The following is an 18,563-nucleotide window of genomic DNA, read 5'->3' on the forward strand; positions in this document are numbered from 1 at the left end:
GGTGAAACCCCATCTCTACTAAAAAAATACAAAAAAAAAAAAAAAAAAAAAAATCAGCCAGGTGTAGTGGTGTGCGCCTGTAATCCCAGCTACTCAGGAGGCTGAGGCAGGAGAATCACTTGAACCTGGGAAGTGGAGGTTGCAGTGAGCCAAGATCACGCCACTGCACTCCATCCTGGGTGATAAGAGCAAAACTCCACCTCAAAAAATACATATAGATATAATTATTTAGGCCAAATGCAGTGGCTCACACTTGTAATCCTAGCACTTTGGGAGGCCAAGGCAGGAGGATAGCTTGAACTCAGAACAGTTCTTGAGCCTGAGCTCAAGAATAGCCTGGGCAACAGAGTCAGATGTCCTCTCCACAAAAACGTCAAAAAATAAGCCAGGTGTGGTGGTGCATATCTGCTACTAGCTACCCAGGAGACAGAAGTAGGAAGACGGCTTAGGTCCACGAGGTCAAGGCTGCAGTGAGCCATGATCACACCACTGCACTCCTGCCTGGGTTACAGAGCAAGACTCTTTCCCAAAAATAATAATAATTAATAATAAGTATTTATATACTATACCACTGTGACATTAAACAAAATCATTTTGAAAGAAAGTCGGGGGAAGTATTTGGAAGAGAAGCATATCACTGTGAATATTGTTTTGTTTACTTTTCTGAGTATCACTGTTATTGTATCAGTATTTCTAAAGACATTTCATTATTGTATCAGTCAACCATTATAACCAATGCTTTAATGTGTAATGATGCTTTACATGTTTAATTAATGGATAAGTACAAAATATTTCCACTTGTTTTTTTTAGTCACTGATGACTTGCTTTAATACGTCTTTAGGCTTATATAGATTTGTATTAAAGATAGCAGAACACAAATAGTAAAAACTCAATTAACTTCATAAAAGTCTCATAAAAGAGGGTATCCTGGGGAACTACAGCTTTTATTAATAGAAACCCTCTTTTCTGTCAGGACTCTTAAATTAGTAATCAAAACATGCTGAATATACTGCATTTATCTTTGATGGTCTGACATAGGGGTCATTATTCTAATGCTCAGTTCTTACTGTTCATTACTGTAGCAGAACAAGATGTAGAAGACTGATTTTTTTTAAGTGCTGATGGCAGGGTAAACTCTGGGCCTTTTGTAAAAAAGTGCCTGATATATGTTTATTTTTTTTTACACAACAACAAGACTATTTAGTGACTACTATACATCAGAAAGGAGGGGAGTGCTATTTTACTCACAAATTTCTGATCCTCACAACTATCTCCACTTTACTGAAGAGGTGTAACAGCATTAGTTTCGGTTTACTTATCTTCCAAAAAGTGGTGTACAGAATACTATTAAATCTTCTCCATTTAACTGAGGCTTCCAGTGTGGCAGGGGGTCCGGTTATGAATAAATCAGGTTTTCATTAATCAAGATTATGAACCTTGATTCATTCATCTGCTCTTGATCCCAGTTTTTAAAGATGAAAATCAATAGTTGATTACAGTCCAAGTATTAACATAAAGAGTGATTTTGAGTGCCTAGTTTCTGCCATATTTTTATTTCGGTCATTTACCTAGTGCAGGACACTGAAGGACAACCAGGCAAATACTGATGAGCATTCACAGTCTGAAGCTTTGACAAAGAACCTGCAGCTGTCATCAGCTTAGTTGCCCATGTGTTCTGTATCACTGCTAAAGAACTTTTGTTTCTTGAAGTATTAACAGGATGTGTGATTTAGTTTAGAGTGGTCCTCATTTATCATAACACAAATAGTGACTTTCAAGTGTCTTCAAGAAACGTGAAGTTACAAAAACACTTCTGTAGGAATGCTGCCACAATTTCAAATGGATCAATGAAAGGTTTGCTGATTCAGCAGTGGCAGAATTATACCAGTGTGGTGATGAATAACAATCGCAGTAATGATCAGTGGCTATCAAGAATGACCTAGGCTCTGTACAGCATTTCGGCGAAGTAGGAAACATTAGCCTCATTTGAGGACACTGTAGACACTGAGAAACTGAAATGACCTGTTTAAGTCCCACAGTCACAATTCTACACAGCAAAATACAAACTCTGATCTGTTGAATCCCCAATCCTTGCATTTAACCACCATGTTTCACTGACACACTCTTATGTACTTTTCTTAGTAATTGTTTAAAGTTATTCTCAGGGAATTTGAATATTTTGAAACATCCTCTGATTTTATAGACTCATGGATTTATACTTAACAATGTCTATTTTTATGATGAAAACATATAGTGAACAATCCAATATTCACAGATGTGGAAACAGACCAGGCAGTGACGAATCTGAGTTTTTGTGAGCTGCAACCCAGTGATGGGAAGAAAACCCAGGACCTACTTGGATTAGGCATTCTCTTTTCCTGATCACATATTTTCTAATGCAGATCTTCCCAATGCTTTACTATTTATGAAGCATTTTATAAATATAAGCCTTTCAACATCTTTGCATAGTTAAGATTCATTCACCCGATTTTAGAGATGAGCAAACTGAGACTCAGACAGACTAAGTATTTGCCAGGTTTACACAGTAAACATTATGAGCATGTTCCAATTAACTTTTGCTAACTTAATAATTTAAAAATGTTATGTTCACATAGGAGTGTTCCCTTACACATCAGTTAAGTATTTCATTTCTTTCCCAGCCTTAATATTTTATGTTATTTTAGCTCTTTTCACCTGGTCCATTAATTTCATATCTGTACCCTCGGTGAAATATAACTGGATTCTCTAACAAAATATACGTTTTGTTTGTGATAACTGTGTTAAAAGTGAAAACTTAAAATACTGGAAATGTAGAACAGAATAAGCTATAATACAGACACAGAGTAAGGCATTTTAAAGACATCTCAGTGGTCCCAAGATAAGTACAACTTGTCCAGGTCAGAAGCATCTGGCCTTTGAATTAAACATCCCATAACAACTGGAAATTCAAAGACAGACACTCCAATTACTACCCTAGCTGTTTTTCTTCCTGTTTGCTTAAGAAAGCAGCTATGTCCTAAATTAAACACTGGAAATCATTTTGTGAGGATCTCATATCGTACGGTATCAATAAGAAGAGGTCAAGGGTGTAATCCCAAATAGTCCTACCTTTTCAAATTTGCCTTTCAGAATTTTGTATCTTTGCATTTATGCAAATGTCTTTAAGCACAACATTTCTTGAGTTAATCAGATTCTACATCTTATTTCTCTTATTCAAGCTTCAGGGGCATTCCTCATATCAAGTAGTCTGGGAGTTAGTAGATCAGTGTATTTGTTCATTCCCCAGATTCAGTCCAATAATAAGCTGCTAGATACTGCCTTTTGTAGGCTTTTAGATAATTTTAGAATAAAGTATCAGATACTCTTACTTATTCTGGAAGCAGTTACCTGGCCTATTAAAAAAATCTCTTTCCAAATTTATCCTCATGAGATCTTCCACCAATCTATATGTTAATATTTAAAGTTCCGCATTAGTTCAAACTCATCTAACTTTGTGCACCCTTGCATCTCCTTAACTAGCTCTAGCTCAGGTTTGGCATTATGAATATAGGTTTTGTTGTTGCTGTTGTTCTTGTTGTTGTTTAAAGGAGAAATCTACTCTTTTGAAGATGCTTCCCTAGTTTGTCTTATGTAAAACTGTCTCAATCCTTCATATTCCACCATCTCAGCTATAATTTTTTTTCTGTTTTTGCATACGGAATGAGAACATTTCAGGAGAATGTCTGGGCTTATGCACTATTTACCCGAAACACATGGAAATCAACATTTAACATTCTGTATTTTGTTTTTTTTTTGAAATGCTCAGGTATGTCTTTGCTACCAACACTATGTCTATAAACCAATGAAAGTCAAATCCTTGACCCTTAGAGGAAAATCTCAATCTAGCTCTTTCAACAATAAAATATTTGTTGTATAGGACCCAGTTGATAATAATCTTGAGGAGCCAGGTACAGATGTTCTGTACTCTTCTAGTAGGCACCTTAGGTTTTCAAAGTTAAATAGGGAGAATACATTCACTTATCTAAGCCATCAAGAAAGATTCAATCCTCGCCCATCCAAGGACTATTCAGTTTGTCTTTGTACTTCCTACCAAGATAAAGGTCCCTGCCACCTCGACTTTTTGTATGTCCATCTTCTGTCTGTGGAAGAAGAGTTATAAACCATATGGACAAGGACTATATCTTCCCATGCTAGTCGAGCACCTTACTAGTTCTTACCAGAGCATATAGTATTGGGGTGGAGAGAGGAGAGGTGTTGGAATTGATAAATGTTCCTCCCAAGATTTGTCTTAACGTTTACCATGTTCATGTTTTATGGTGGAGAAACAAGGTGGCAGTGAGAGTGGTTAAGTCATGCACATCTAACTATCATTTGAATGATGAGAAATTGGAAAATAAAAATTATAAAGTCCACATTTTTAACCTAGATTATTCACGCTGGTAGCAGCTCAGATAGGGACAGTTTGAAGGACAAGACAGTGTTTTGCTAAGACTGACAGCTATAATACATTTGAAAGCACAGTGATGTGCCTAAGAATGAAATTAAGGATTCAGGCAGGATTGTAAAGGATTAAATATCAGTAGTGCTTTTTTCATCTAGAAAGAGCCAGAAACAAGTAAAAATTGAGGCAGGATTCCAAGGGATTCTTTGCAGTTGGAAAGATATATATTGGAAAAGAATTAGCTTAAATGACTTAATAGAAAATAAAGTGAAGAAACACCTAAATAAGTGCCTACTTTGGACCAGGCAGCTCACATATTCTCATTTAATTGCCAAAATAAGCCCAAAGGTTAAAAAAAAAAATACTTCATTTTTGCCCCCAAAGAAGCTCAGGCTTAGGAAGGTAAAGGAATTAGCCCAAGGGCACATAACTCATGCTCTTTCATCTGCCCTGAACCACTTCTATGAATATCTAGCCTGCTCAAATATTCATGGAAGGTGAATTTAATACTGGTATCCTTATAACATGTGTTAAGATTCAATATTAACTTTGAATTTCAGCACTGGGTGGTTAGGCAACCATGAATCAGTCAACAGCATTCTTTCACCATCTAAAACAGACAAATATTAGGGGATATTAGAATTCTGAAGGAATATAATATCTTATTCCTGAGATGGATAGCACTTGAAGGAGAAGACAGAATGTGCACAAATCTATAAAAAATATTTGCACACTTACAAAAATATGGGTTCCACCAGAATCATTTTGTAAGCAATAAAATGAGAAGAAAGTGACTGGTGATGGCTGTTGAAATGCCCTGAGTTACTTGAGGTAGGTTAGATACATTTATGCCTAGAAATTAAATTTTACTAAATGTGCCAGACATAATAAGCTTAGCATCATTTAATCCTTATAGCCACCTTGTAAATTAGGTACTAGTATTATCTCAGTTTTACTGGTGATGAAACTAAGGCAGAAAGGGTTGAAGCATCATGCCCAGGCTTCCAGAAGTGGTAAGTGGCAGAGCTAGCATTTGCACTGAGGCAATACCAGAGTCACTGCTCTTATGCTCAACCTACACCTTCTACTTCAGTGTGACCATGTAACTATGTGGGCTGTGTTTATCCAGATTCTGACTCCTTAACCCTTGACAAATTTTCTATGTGAAAACAGTTTCCCATTGTTCTTAGAGGAGCCAGTTTATTGATATACTCGACAAATTTTTCTTAAATAACTATAATGAGCAATACAGTGCGGTGCTCATGCTGGGCACACAGTAGTGAACAGGTCAGACAAGGACTCTGCTGTGTTGCATGTACTGTGCTGGGCACTGCATATGCATTAACAACACATTACAATGAGTCTTAATTGTGAAAATAATGCACACTTTCATTAGACTGAAGAAATGAGTTACCCTTAAAAATTAACATCATTCTTCCAAAAATTGGAAAAATGTCTATAATCAAGACTTCAGGGGCATTCAGGAGCATTCCTCAGTGAATGAGACAGTTTGGGGGGATTCTTATTTAGAACCAGAGTAGCAGTTTAAATACCCTTACAGTCTTAGAATGATTTTCTTAATGAAGCCTTAAAACGTGTATCTTTGTAGTAGTTATATTTTCATAATATAAGCTGCTCATGTCCATTTTGGAACAGCTTACTCCCACTGCCCAAAATTGCTTGTTATACCTATTGCTTAGTGTTGTCTATCCTGTAGCTCTAAGTAATTAGTTGTGGAATTATGTTTATAACAATGCGGAGGGTGAGGTATGCATAAGAAACTCACACTGCCATTACTATCCAATCCCAAAACTACCAATCATTTGCCAGATTTCAACAGATTTTTAAGCCAACAGTGTTTTGTTTTGTTTTTCCTGATGATAAAGGCCCACCTCTAAAATTCATCAAGCTACAGCCTATTACAATGAACCAATATTCTAGAACCTTGCGAAGGTGATTCCAGGTTTTAATGAGCAGGGCAGGGTTCTAAAAATATTTTCCTCCTCTTGCTTGTATTCATGCTTCTTCACCCGCTCCCTGGACTAGAGGGGTGTCAGCCTGAGGCTCAAAGAAAGACCCCTTGAGAGTCTGCTGACTAAGCTTGCAGAGGGACCCACATGGCATGACAGAACGGGCTCCTTGCATATATGCAGTTCCATAGTTAGTTACATACCCACGCATAGGCGTGGACACCCATGGACGTATGAATTTTTGTATGCATGTGCTGTGAGCCAGCATTGGTCTCCCTCTCCTTTATCCTGACCCCTGAGGAATCCCTGCAGTTCCCTGGAATTCAGGGAATAAATAACGAGATGAGGCAAATAGTCCTTTCTCCTACCCTGGTGGCTGGGACCGCTCAGTGCCTGGAATCTGCAATGCCTCCTGTCACAAGCAGCTAATAAAGACAGACTGAAAAGATGAGCAAGAGAATGCTTGGATCCAGGAAGGGGCCGCTGTACAAGAGATGATGCTTCGGGAGCTACTGGGCTATGATTTCTATTATTATTTATACATATATATATATATACACACAAAGCCCTGGGAGGCTGCAGAGGAGGCAAAGAAACCCCGAATCTAAAATCCTGAGATTTTTCAAACAGCACCTAGAAACCACCGCCAGGCTCCAGCCCCGGGCTGGGTCAAGGAATTCGAGGAATGCAGGCTGGACGCACCGGTTGAAACTCGAGGCGCCGCATAGGCACTTTGCGCCTTGGTGGGCTTATGCGCTTGGAAGACGCGTCCACGCACCATTTTCCCAGGCGTTGTGCGGGTTTCTTAAACCGCTCAGCTGGTGCCTCGGAAGAGTTTCTGGAAGCTCCATCTCTACTGCCTCCCCTCCCCCCTTTTTGATTTTACCCCCGCGAGGAGCTTCTCCAGCCCCACAGCGTCCGCCCTCTGAGGGGTACAGGTGCCGCTGTCCCGCCGGCTGCCGCCCGGTCCGCCCACGCCGCCTCCTCCGGGCTGGCCAGGGGGCTTGACCCAGCGCCGCCGCTTCTCGAATGGTCTCGTGCAGGGGCGCAGCGGCCGCTGCCCGTCGCCCGGGACTCCCCGCCCTCCCTCGCGACCCCGCGCCGGGGCGGGCGGCGCTTGCGGCGGGCAGGGGGCGGGCAGGGGAGAGGGGGCTCGTCCGGGGGTAGCCGCCTCCTCTGCAGCCTGCCGGCGCCTGGAAGCCCGGACCTGCCTCTGCCTCTTCCTCCAGCGGCTCCATCCCGCCTCCCGCGCCTAGTCCTCCCGCCGCCCCCGCCGCCGCGCCCCCGGTGGCTGCCTCGGCGGACCGGGGAGGGGGCCCACCGCGTCGGCCGCCCGCTTGGCTCGGCTCGGCCCGGCCCGGGAGGCGTGCATGCCCCTGCTGCCCGCGGCGCTCACCAGCAGCATGCTCTATTTCCAGATGGTGATCATGGCAGGGACGGTGATGCTGGCGTACTACTTCGAGTATACGGACACGTTCACCGTGAACGTGCAGGGCTTCTTCTGCCACGACAGCGCCTACCGCAAGCCCTACCCGGGCCCGGAGGACAGCAGCGCCGTGCCCCCCGTGCTCCTCTACTCGCTGGCCGCCGGGGTCCCTGTGCTCGTGGTAAGCCCCGCGGTGCTTGCTCTTGCCGCCGACTCCCTTCTCTCGCCCCTCGCCTTCGGGGTTGAGGCCCCGCGGAGGGTTGGGGCGCGGTAGGTTTTGCCTTCTAACTTCCTCCAAGTTATGGGCAGCCCCTTCCCCAGAGGACATTCTAGGGCGCGTGAGGGGTGGGTTCGAAGGAAGCCCCCAGCTCTTCCCACACGCCACCCCCGCACAACCGCACCCCCCGCGGTGGCTTCAGCTTTGGGTGACGGGGCGGAGGATGGAAGGGAAGAGGGGCTGTAGGTGGTGAGGGGTGGGGATCGGGGTTGCAGAGGAGGTGAGCTTTGGGGGTGAACCTTGATTCCATTCACTCTGTGGCCTTGCCTCACTCACTGCCTTCTCTCCTATTGCGCCTGGAAGAAGAGCAGCGGCTGGCGGGCCGGCAAGGAGAGAGGGGATCAGTTGCTGGGGTGTGGAAGGGATTCCCGCTTCCCGAGTCGGGGCACGTATTTCTATTTCACCACCTCCTTCCTTTTCAGATGAAGGTGCCAATGGGACTAAGCTGACCAGGGAACAAATATCTGAAAAAAGAATTTGAGAATTTCTAAATGAAGAGGCCTCAACACCAGTGCCTTGCTGAAAAGCAGGAGCTGTGCCTCAATTACAAGAGCACTTCAGATTTATTTAAAGGCTGCTCCGCTCCCTGGGCAGTTTAAGTCCTTTTCTCTTAGAACCTCACAGAACATGCCTTTTGGATTTATTGAGTCTATGTGTGTGTGTGAGAGAGAAGGAATGACTATACAGATACACGCACGTATATATATATATATACACACACACCTCACTTATATACCTATGAAATTATTGGGATAAGTTACACATAATATTAATTTTATTATAATTTACATATGTGAATATTCTACATATTTATTCTTAGGAGAATTGTTAGTATTTCTTTAGAAAACCTGATATTTTATGGTTCCTTTAAAATTGACAAAGTATCGGAGGTTCCCTTCCTGTGATGCGCGCTCTCTCTCTCCCTCAGCAGATAACAACCAGGAAATAAGAAAATGAAGGAGAAAGGAAAAATGAAGTTTTATTTTCAGTAGCTAAATGTCTAAACTGAATGTTAAGAGTGTCTGTTGAATCCATTACGTTTGGATAGTCATCATTTTTTAAATTTATTTTAGGAGCAATGACTTACTTATTTGCAAGATAATGAAAAGTTCCTAACACATAAAATGGAATTCAATGAACAAATCAAGGAATTTCTTGATAACCTTAAAGTAACTTTATCACATGTCCTGTGATGGTTGACTTCAGATTGCCTCTAGCATAATAGTTTGAAATGTGTTAGACCTTGCCCCAGATAGTGTTTTACTATATATATATAATAAGTTGCTAAAATTTGTCGAAGCCCCAAATCCAGCCTTCATGTTTGTGTTCTCTTTTCTCCATTTGACAAGCTGGCAGAGAAATTTTGGGGTCCTTTTTACTTTCTGGAGATCGGGGTTTCCCATATACATTTTTTTCCAGGAGACTAAATAGCTCAGATATTTTTCAAGGATTGTTTTAAAGAAAAAAGGAAAAGACTGTCACTTTCAGTTCATTAGTTTGGTCATAACTATAATCAATAATGTCTATAACTCTTCCTTTAATTATCATTCTATGTCTTATTTAAATCAGATAGCACTTTTCAGTCCTAACCATCCAATCATGATGGCAGGTGCTAGTTAGAGACACGAACACACTAGCCCAAAGATTTGGATGATTCTCCACTTGGGGGAATGTAGGACGGAGAAAAGGAATGAATTAGTCACTATTTAGTGCCTACTCTATTTTGGGTACCAAATAGTCATAGTCATGTATATTTCTCAGAGCAGCTCTTTCAGGAGATATTATCTCCAATTAATATTTGAAGAAAATGAGGTTCAGTTAATGAATTAGGAATATCTGAAAACAAAAATAAAGGTGGCTATGGCATTTGTATGCCTATAGGACTGATGCCTGAATGCCATGCGACTTCCATTGCTTCCAAAGAGCTTGTTCTCTGAAAGAAGGTGGAAGCTGGCTAGTCAGGCAGGCATTGAGAATAAAAGTGGATAGATTTTTCTGAAGTCAGAATCCAACTTGATTTCGATGTTTTGGCTTTTAGTTATTTTAGGTACAGGAGAATAGATTTGGGAATCAGTTTAGAAGAGAAGGAAGTGGCGGGTTTTGGAGGATAGCTGTGCTTCTGGCGTTTGTTTTCCCTTCTGCTTCTAGGAATAGTGCACTCTGTCACCATGTGAGGATCTGGGAGCAGCAAGGGCAGCTCTGCCTCTCCACTACTCCTAAGAACACTGGGTTAGCATGCTCACTTGGGCATCAAACTAATAATAATAATAATATTAACAGTACCCATGATGTGTTGTTACTTTCTTCTGTATACTCTAATAAACATTCTACATACCTTATATCCTTCTGATATTTGCATTATCTCCGAAAGCAATAATTATTATTCTTACCTAATATTGGGGAACATGAAGGCTTAGAAAGATTAAGTATCTTCTCCAAGGACCAAGGCTAAGAATGTTACACCCAGAATTCTCCCCCTACTCTATCATACTCTCAAGTGTGGTTTTTCTATTACAGGATGAAGATTCAATTTGCTCGTGAATCATTCTTCTAAATAAATGCCTCAAAAAGTCTCTTTTACATTTTTTGTCCTGTAGTAATAAAGGTTCATATATATATCTAAATATATATATGATATCTATATCAATATCTATATATATTTTTAACTTTCAAACTCATTTCTAGTTCTTGAGGGTAATTTTGAAAAGTCGTTCTCCTCACTACCACAATCTACAGATTTGTTTCATACTTACTAAATTCATTTACATACAAATTAAAAACAATATATATTTTGAATTTTATCACTTTTATATAATGCTGACTTGGGGCCCAGGTTCAGAGTCCAGTAAATTTGGATTCAAATCCAAAGTACACTCTGCTGCATTGTTACGAGTTGGGAACTCTACTTGCTGTGTAACCTTGAACAATTTATTTTTTTTTTTTTTGAGTCAAAAAGTAAATCAATTTATTGTTAAAGTAAATTTACAAATGGGTTGGAAATTAATAATAATGAGAAAAATACAAATCAAACATACAAATCAAAACTATAAATAGTGTTGTCAATTCAAATCCAAAACTTTAAAAGCCTTTACTATTAGAGAAGAATTTTTTTTTTTTTTATTATACTTTAAGTTCTAGGGTACATGTGCATAACGTGCAGGTTTGTTACATATGTATACTTGTGCCATGTTGGTGTGCTGCACCCATCAAATCGTCAGCACCCATCAACTCGTCATTTACATCAGGTATAACTCCCAATGCAATCCCTCACCCCTCCCCCCTCCCCGTGATAGGCCCCGGTGTGTGATGTTCCCCTTCCCGAGTCCAAGTGATCTCATTGTTCAGTTCCCACCTATGAGTGAGAACATGCGGTGTCTGGTTTTCTGTTCTTGCGATAGTTTGCTGAGAATGATGGTTTCCAGCTGCATCCATGTCCCTACAAAGGACACAAACTCATCCTTTTTTATGGCCGCACAGTATTCCATTTAAGCTCCTTAAGCTTCAATTCCCTTAGTGACAAGGTTTTGAATATCAAATTAGTTATAATATGTAAATGTCATCTTTGGCCCATAGTTGATACTCCATAGGAGTTCACTACATAATTAAGATTATTATTATTAAAAAATCAGTAAAAATTTATTGAATTCCTGTGTTCCAAGCATTATATCTGGCTGAGTAGAGGTTATAAAGGCAACTTCAGAAGTTAGCCATAGTAACCGATCCTAAGGTGTTTACAGCCTAATTTGTGAAATTAGATAACCATACCACAGCTCATAATATAAATAATTATGACAGAAGTTATACATGTGTATGTATATATGCATATACATGCATCTGCATATACCACAAAGACCTCTAGTGGTTCAGAAGAGGATGAGATAAATCACTTCTGTTTGGAGACAAGAGGAAAGGCTTCATGGAGAAGATGGTGATATTTAAGGTGTGTCTTGAAGGAGAGGCTGAAATAGAATTTGAGTTAGGACATCACTCCGTGAACAGCTTCGTGAACAACCCTGTGGAGGCAGCAAATGGAGACTGTACTCTTGAAACAGCAGTTGGTTGGTTTGTTTCTAAGAGTGGTGTGTGGGGAAAATGGCGTATGCATCTGAAGATGAAGGCTGGGGTCACATTGATAAGGCCTGAAATGCCATGCCGGGCTGAGAGATTTTCTCAATTTGGTAGGAATTTAGCAGAGATAAAGTATGATGGGTGGTGTTTTAGGACTTTTTTAAGGTAGTAGTATATAGGACTCTAATGTTATCAAAATACATAATTTCAAACTCTTCATCTCCAAGTTTATTTTGCATTGTCTAATGTTACTGCAATTGCATTTTCAGAAAACACCTGTAATTTGGGCTTATTTACTCAGATGATATCGTTTATAAACTCTTTGAAAATAGGTACTGTTCAGTTGGTTCTCTATAGCATTTGCCAGAGCACTGGACACTGCTTGTACAGATACAAGTTTAGTTAGTGATCCTTGGTGTTCATTGATTAAAAGAACTGGTGATGGCAGTGGTTTCTGCTCCCCAAATTTGGATACAGTGGCCACTAGCAGCTATTGTTCCTTAGATCTCTGAGCAACATAGATGATTTAAAGGAGATGAAGCTAGATCACCATCTTCACAAAGCTAGAATAAAGACAAAGAAAACCAGCACCAACCAAGGCAGCCCCTGACACTGAGCACGGCAGGTTTGAATGTTAAGGTGCATCTCAAATTATTTATATCTGCAACCCCAGGAAGCTCCCTCTGGACCTGGAGACTCAGATTTGAGAAATGTAGCTACTGCTGCTATCCCCAGGGTGCTGATGTCATTGTATGTGGTGAAGATAGATGATAGAAAGTCATCTCATACCCAGAGCTCCCCATTGGATCAACGTGCCTAGAGCTTTTCCATAGACTTCTTCTCCCCCAAACCTGGCCTTGGGCTCACTGCCCATCCCCATTCCTGGAACACTCTTGTGGTGTGGTGTAGGAGACAAAGCACAGACATGGGTTTCAGATGTGTCTGGATTCTTATCCTGGTTTCTCCCACTTACTAGCCATGTAACCTCAGTCAAAATGTTCTCATTCATAAACTGGACATAAAAACACCCACCTCTCGGAGACTCAGTGCCTGTAGAGGTTAAGATCACAGACTCTGGAGCCTGCTTGGGTTTGGAGGCCAGATCTGCTACTTTCCAGCTGTGAGAATTTGAGCCAGTTAGCTTCTCTATGCCTCCGTTTTCTCGATGGTAAAATTGAGGTAAATATGAGTAGTAGCCTCACAGGATTACTGAGTATGAAATGGGTTAACATGTGTAAGTGTCAGAGCAGTGCCCATCTGTATATGTGTTAGCTCCTATTAGGTTTTCCAAGCCTGTGTTGATTAATCAGGAAACCTCTTTAAAGCACCTAGCAAAATACTTTAGTTTGTTAGTAGATTCCAGTAAGAAATTAAATGTAGATAGAAACCACCTAGTTTAGTCTGCTGACCTTCACAAATTGGGAGTCTGAATAGGAAGAAAAGCAAAAATTAATCAAAATTCAGTTCTTAGAATGAAATTAATGATTCCTATCTTTGGTGACTCCTCTGTTTGTCCAAGTGGGCTAATATTAGCTAAAATTCGTCATGTATTTCTTACACACCAGCCGCTGTGTTAGGTGCATTTATCGCATTGCTTCATTTAACACTCCCCAGGATAGTACTTTCCTTAAACATATAGGGGACTAACATTAAATATATTTATTTTATAAATGAGAAATGGGAAGCTTAGTGAGATTACTGTATGTCAGACTCTAATTATTTAAATTCATTAATATAATCAATTTTCACAACAAATTTATGAAAGAGATTTGGATAAGGGTTAGATGACCCATCTGGAGTCTCATGATGGCAATGGCATAATCACCAAAGGCTGTGCATTTCATTTTTTGTTACATACTTTTATCCTAACATGTTAATTAGTCTTTAAAGATTTTCACTCATAGTGAGTCAATACCAGGAATCAAAATTTTCTCAAATCTTTTATCCTCGATTTCAATTTTCCTGCTTTGATGGAAAACTTCGTGTTCTGTTGTAGATGATCATTTCAATGGGTGGTGTAGGACATTGTTTGTTTCCTATTAAGCTTGGAAATGTTGTAGAGGAGTAGGTGGCAGCAGAAGGGAGTCAAAGATATTTCTGTTGTTTTGATTTGAAGGCATGCATCTCATCTCAGTAGCACACTCTACTACAATGCTACAAGCACCACATTTATGTGGAACCACCCTCTGGTTCTAGATCTGCAAACCATGGTATATGGAGAGGTGAAGGTACTTCTGTTACTAAGGCATGTTTCTTAAAATGAGACCTGGCACCAGATTTGGGGGTGCAGTGAATGCAAGGAAATTATGTGTAAAATATTGCATGTATGTATATACATATGCAGTTTCTTTAGTAAGAGCCTCTGCTTTTAGTAGATTATCGGATATATCCAAAATCCCCTAAAAGTTAAGAACTACTCTTTGGGGATATGTGGGTCTGTTTAAACTTCTTCTTGTGTCTCTTAGGATTTTGCTTCACTTAGATACTTTCACTCATGCTCATTTATTTTCTCCCTTCTTTCCTGTTTCCCTCCCTTTCTTTTTCCCTTTCTCTCTTCATTCCTCTTTGTCTCTTTTTCCATTTATTTTCTCTCCTTTGCATACTGCTAAGGAGATGGTGATGCTGAGGGAAAAGCAAAGACCCATAACACCAGTAGTGTTTTTTTCTCCCTTCACCTCTCCCACCCTTCTGTCTCTTTCCTGTTCCTGTCTCTCCCTCTGTCTTTCATTGCTCATTGTCCATGTGGCTTCTCTTGCCAGTTCCTTACCTGAAAAATATTGACTTATTTCTTCCTACTTTTCAGTGCTGTTGTGAGAATGAAATGGTTGAGAAAACACTATGGAGACAGTAAATCACTTCATACATATAAGGAAAATATAACGTGAGCAGGTTACACGGGTTGTGTGGCTACCTGGTCATTGGAGGTGGTTAGCACTGCTTGTAGCACTACTTTGCCAGCCTAAGTCTGCGGTGTGGAAAAATGAGTAAGATTTGTACACTTCTTTTCTGATTTTTCTGTAGAAAGAATAGCAAAGATTTAAAAAAAAATGTAAAATGGTCTCCTAATTATTAATGCAATGCTATTTTCAAAATATTTCAATAAGCGCTGAGTATTGTCAACATGATTAGAAAGAATCATCTCGTTCATTTTGTAATTTGAAATAAATAACGTTTCTAGGGAGCATAGCTGATACCATATATTAAGTATGTCATGTATCATATGAATTTTTAAATTGGTACTGTGCCACAAACACATTATTTACAAAAAGTTTGAAAGAAGACAATGTATCTACTATGTAATAGGTATAGTGCTATTGCCTGGGCTTCTAAAGTAAGTAAGGCATATCTCTGCCCTTCGGAAGTTCAGACAAAAATACTTAAAATTACATATCCAAGTCTCAGTTTTTTTAATCTGTAAGACTGAGGTAATACTTAACCTGATACCTGATAAGAGTTAAATATTTGCATGCACTAAGTGCTCAATAAGTGATAGCTAGTTATTTAACATAAATGCTAATAATTTTTATTGATAATGCAGAGCAAATTACACTATGTGTACTTAATCATTTTTGTTGAATGAATGAGGTAAACCATTTACTCTTTAATCCTTTCAGATAGCATATATAGGAACATATCCAGGGAGCTTCAGCAATTTGCTCCAGTTGGTAAATCACATATCTAAGATCTGAACCTATTACTTCAGGTCTGATGCTTTGTTGGCTGCAGTTGCCCCGTGATTTGATTTATAGCTGAAATGATGGCATTCCTAGCAGGCAAGGGAGAGTTAAAACATATTGAGTATACATCAATATGTTCTTTACAGTATTCACATACTTGTTAATATGTAAGTTTAGTTACAACCAAACATAAAAAGAAGAAAAAAAATCTATGTTTAAAGATAAAACTTTATTGATCCCTAAGACCAGTAGAATAGCCAGTAGAACAAAATTTTCCCAGCTTATCCTTCCCATTTATACAGTTGAGAAGGTAAGTTCTGAGGTCAGAGTTAGGATCTTAACCTATAGTTAGCAGCACCCTTATAACAGACTTTGGAAAATCATAAGGAATATCATTATTATGAAAGATATTTTAACATATGTGAAGTGGAGTTCTATATTCAGTACTGTTTAAACTTTTTATGAGAATGCCAGTTTTCACTCAGCAGGCTGGTTACTTTTTTAGTCTTATTATGACAGATGTAGTTTGAGAATCACTGTCAGTAAAATCACCATTTTTTTTTTTTTTTTTTTTTTTTTTTTTTGGTGGCAAAAGCGGGATTCTAGAGCTTTACTCTCCAGGCCAGGTACATTTAAAACTCTATAGATAATTTACTGTAGGCTTTTCTCACTGATACAACATGTATGAGTTAAAGCATGTGTGTGTATGTGTGGGTGGGGGTAGTGTATGTGTGTGTATAATACATTTGTAATTTCTTGTATGAATTCATTTTTATGTTCCTTTCTTCTCACCTCTGTTATGCTTCCCCTACCCCCCACAAAAACAGAAACAACTTCCTGGAATATTCTGATACATTCTTCCAAGCTAGCACCAATGCCTTTATGTAGGTCTCTTGGAGTCTCTAAGTTGAATAACTGCATTCTCTTCTATGATCCTTTCATCATTTATACAAGTTGTGAAACTCAAATAACTTTATATTATGATTTGTATTGTATTTTGTTTACATTTCTGTAACTAGATTGGAGCATCTCAAAGTCATGTAGTGTTATCTGATTCAAACCAATTTTGTCATGCCCAGCTTTTAGGTTATTTTTACTAGATAAGGTGTCCAGGCACCACCTGAAGTTCGTGGTGATGATGTTGTAGTGAATTAAATTCAAGTGTCAGAACAAATTCTGCTGTGCATACAGTTATTTAATAACAATTTATTAAGCAAACAGTTTACATATTCTGTTCTCTAAGTTCTCTAAGTTCAATTGATTCCCAACTCTCTGTCCTTGAGAAGTTTTTAGTTCATGAACTCCTGTATGAAAGTGGGCACAGCCACAGTGGGATTCTAGGTCCCCAAGTTGACATGCTCCAAGCAGAAACCCTTTTAAACCAAGGACTAGACTCTAAATCTGTTAAGAATAAGCCATTCGGGGAGAGAGTGTAGGCCTTACTAGAGTCCTATACCCTTTTCATTCAATAGTAGGAAGTACTCCAAACTATTTTAGTTAAACCACATAGCTTGAAAGTCTCTTTTTAAACTTTTATTCTAGGTTCAGGAAGTACATAGGCAGGTTTGTTATAAGTAAATTGCATGTCACAGTGGTTTGGTGTACAGATTATTTCATCACCCGGGTAATAAGCATAGTATCCTATAGGCAGTTTTTTGATCGTGACCCTCCTCCCATCCTCCACCTTTAAGTAGGCCCCAGTGTCTATTGTTTCCTTTTTTGTGTCCATATATACTCAATGTTGGAGTTGAGTTGATTCCATGTCTTTGCTATTGTGAATAGTGCTGCGATGAACATACATGTGCGTATGTCTTTATGCTACAGTGATTTATATTCTTTTGGGTATATATCGAACAATGGGATTGCTGGGTCAAATGACAATTCTGTTTTAAGTTCTTGGAGAAATCACCAAAATGCTTTCCACAATGGTTAAACTAATTTACATTCTAACTAGCAGAATATAAGCATTCCCTTTTTTCTGCAACCTTGCCAGCATCTGTTATTTTTTGACTTTTTAATAATAGCCATTCTGACTGATGTGAGATGGTGTCTCATTGTAATTTTCATGTGAATTTCTCTAATGATTAGTGATGTTGAGCTTTTTTTCATATTCTTGTTAGCTGCAAGTATATATTCTTTTGAAAATCTTTGATTATACCGGTGAGTACATCTTTAGCATTCGTCATGCAAATTCAGTCATTACTTTCATCAATGAAAAATTCTTTTTTACATCCACAATGCTAATTAAATTAGTTGTTAATTAACATGCAGATAGCAAAAAGACTTTGGAGTGGGGCCTTTCTGATAAAATGCTGGTGACTATGTAGGACTTGGCATTTTGATAGCATTTTAGCTGACTACTCCTTAAATCAGAATTTAAACAAACGGGTAAGTACATGTCATACAGATTATGGTGAAGTGTTTTAAAGTAAATTACAAACTTCATAACTTAGGAACTAGGTATTCTTTGTCCTCATTATTTCTAGAATAGACATACAAAATTTGTTAGCTAATGGGTAACTTAATAATTGTGGAAGTGATTGAATTTTATTTGCCATATTGCCACAATTACATTTGCTAGTCTATTGAATTCTTCAAGTTTTCATTAATTTGTTGATGACCTGTTTTGTGTTTGGCATGGTATGGAAATATCTAAAACACTTGGAATTGAAACAGTGTAGAAAGAATGAAAGTACAAGAAGA

At 39.1% G+C, this 18,563-nt stretch overlaps 1 protein-coding gene across 2 annotated transcripts in view; it reads left to right on the plus strand.

Moving 5' to 3' along the window:
* Positions 1–7,560: 7,560 nt before the first annotated feature.
* The window catches only part of PLPPR5 (phospholipid phosphatase related 5), a 116,869-nt gene continuing 105,866 nt past the window's right edge, over positions 7,561–18,563 (plus strand). The window contains exon 1 of one of the 2 annotated variants that reach the window (XM_023231059.2): positions 7,561–8,019. In XM_023231059.2, the coding sequence (XP_023086827.1) occupies positions 7,783–8,019 (237 nt within the window). In that variant the 5' untranslated portion in view covers positions 7,561–7,782. The remainder of the gene's footprint in view (positions 8,020–18,563) is intronic. The other variant, XM_023231060.3, reaches the window with a different exon arrangement.

Source organism: Piliocolobus tephrosceles, chromosome 1 (genome assembly GCF_002776525.5).
Source record: "Piliocolobus tephrosceles isolate RC106 chromosome 1, ASM277652v3, whole genome shotgun sequence".
NCBI classification, from domain to species: Eukaryota; Metazoa; Chordata; class Mammalia; order Primates; family Cercopithecidae; genus Piliocolobus; species Piliocolobus tephrosceles.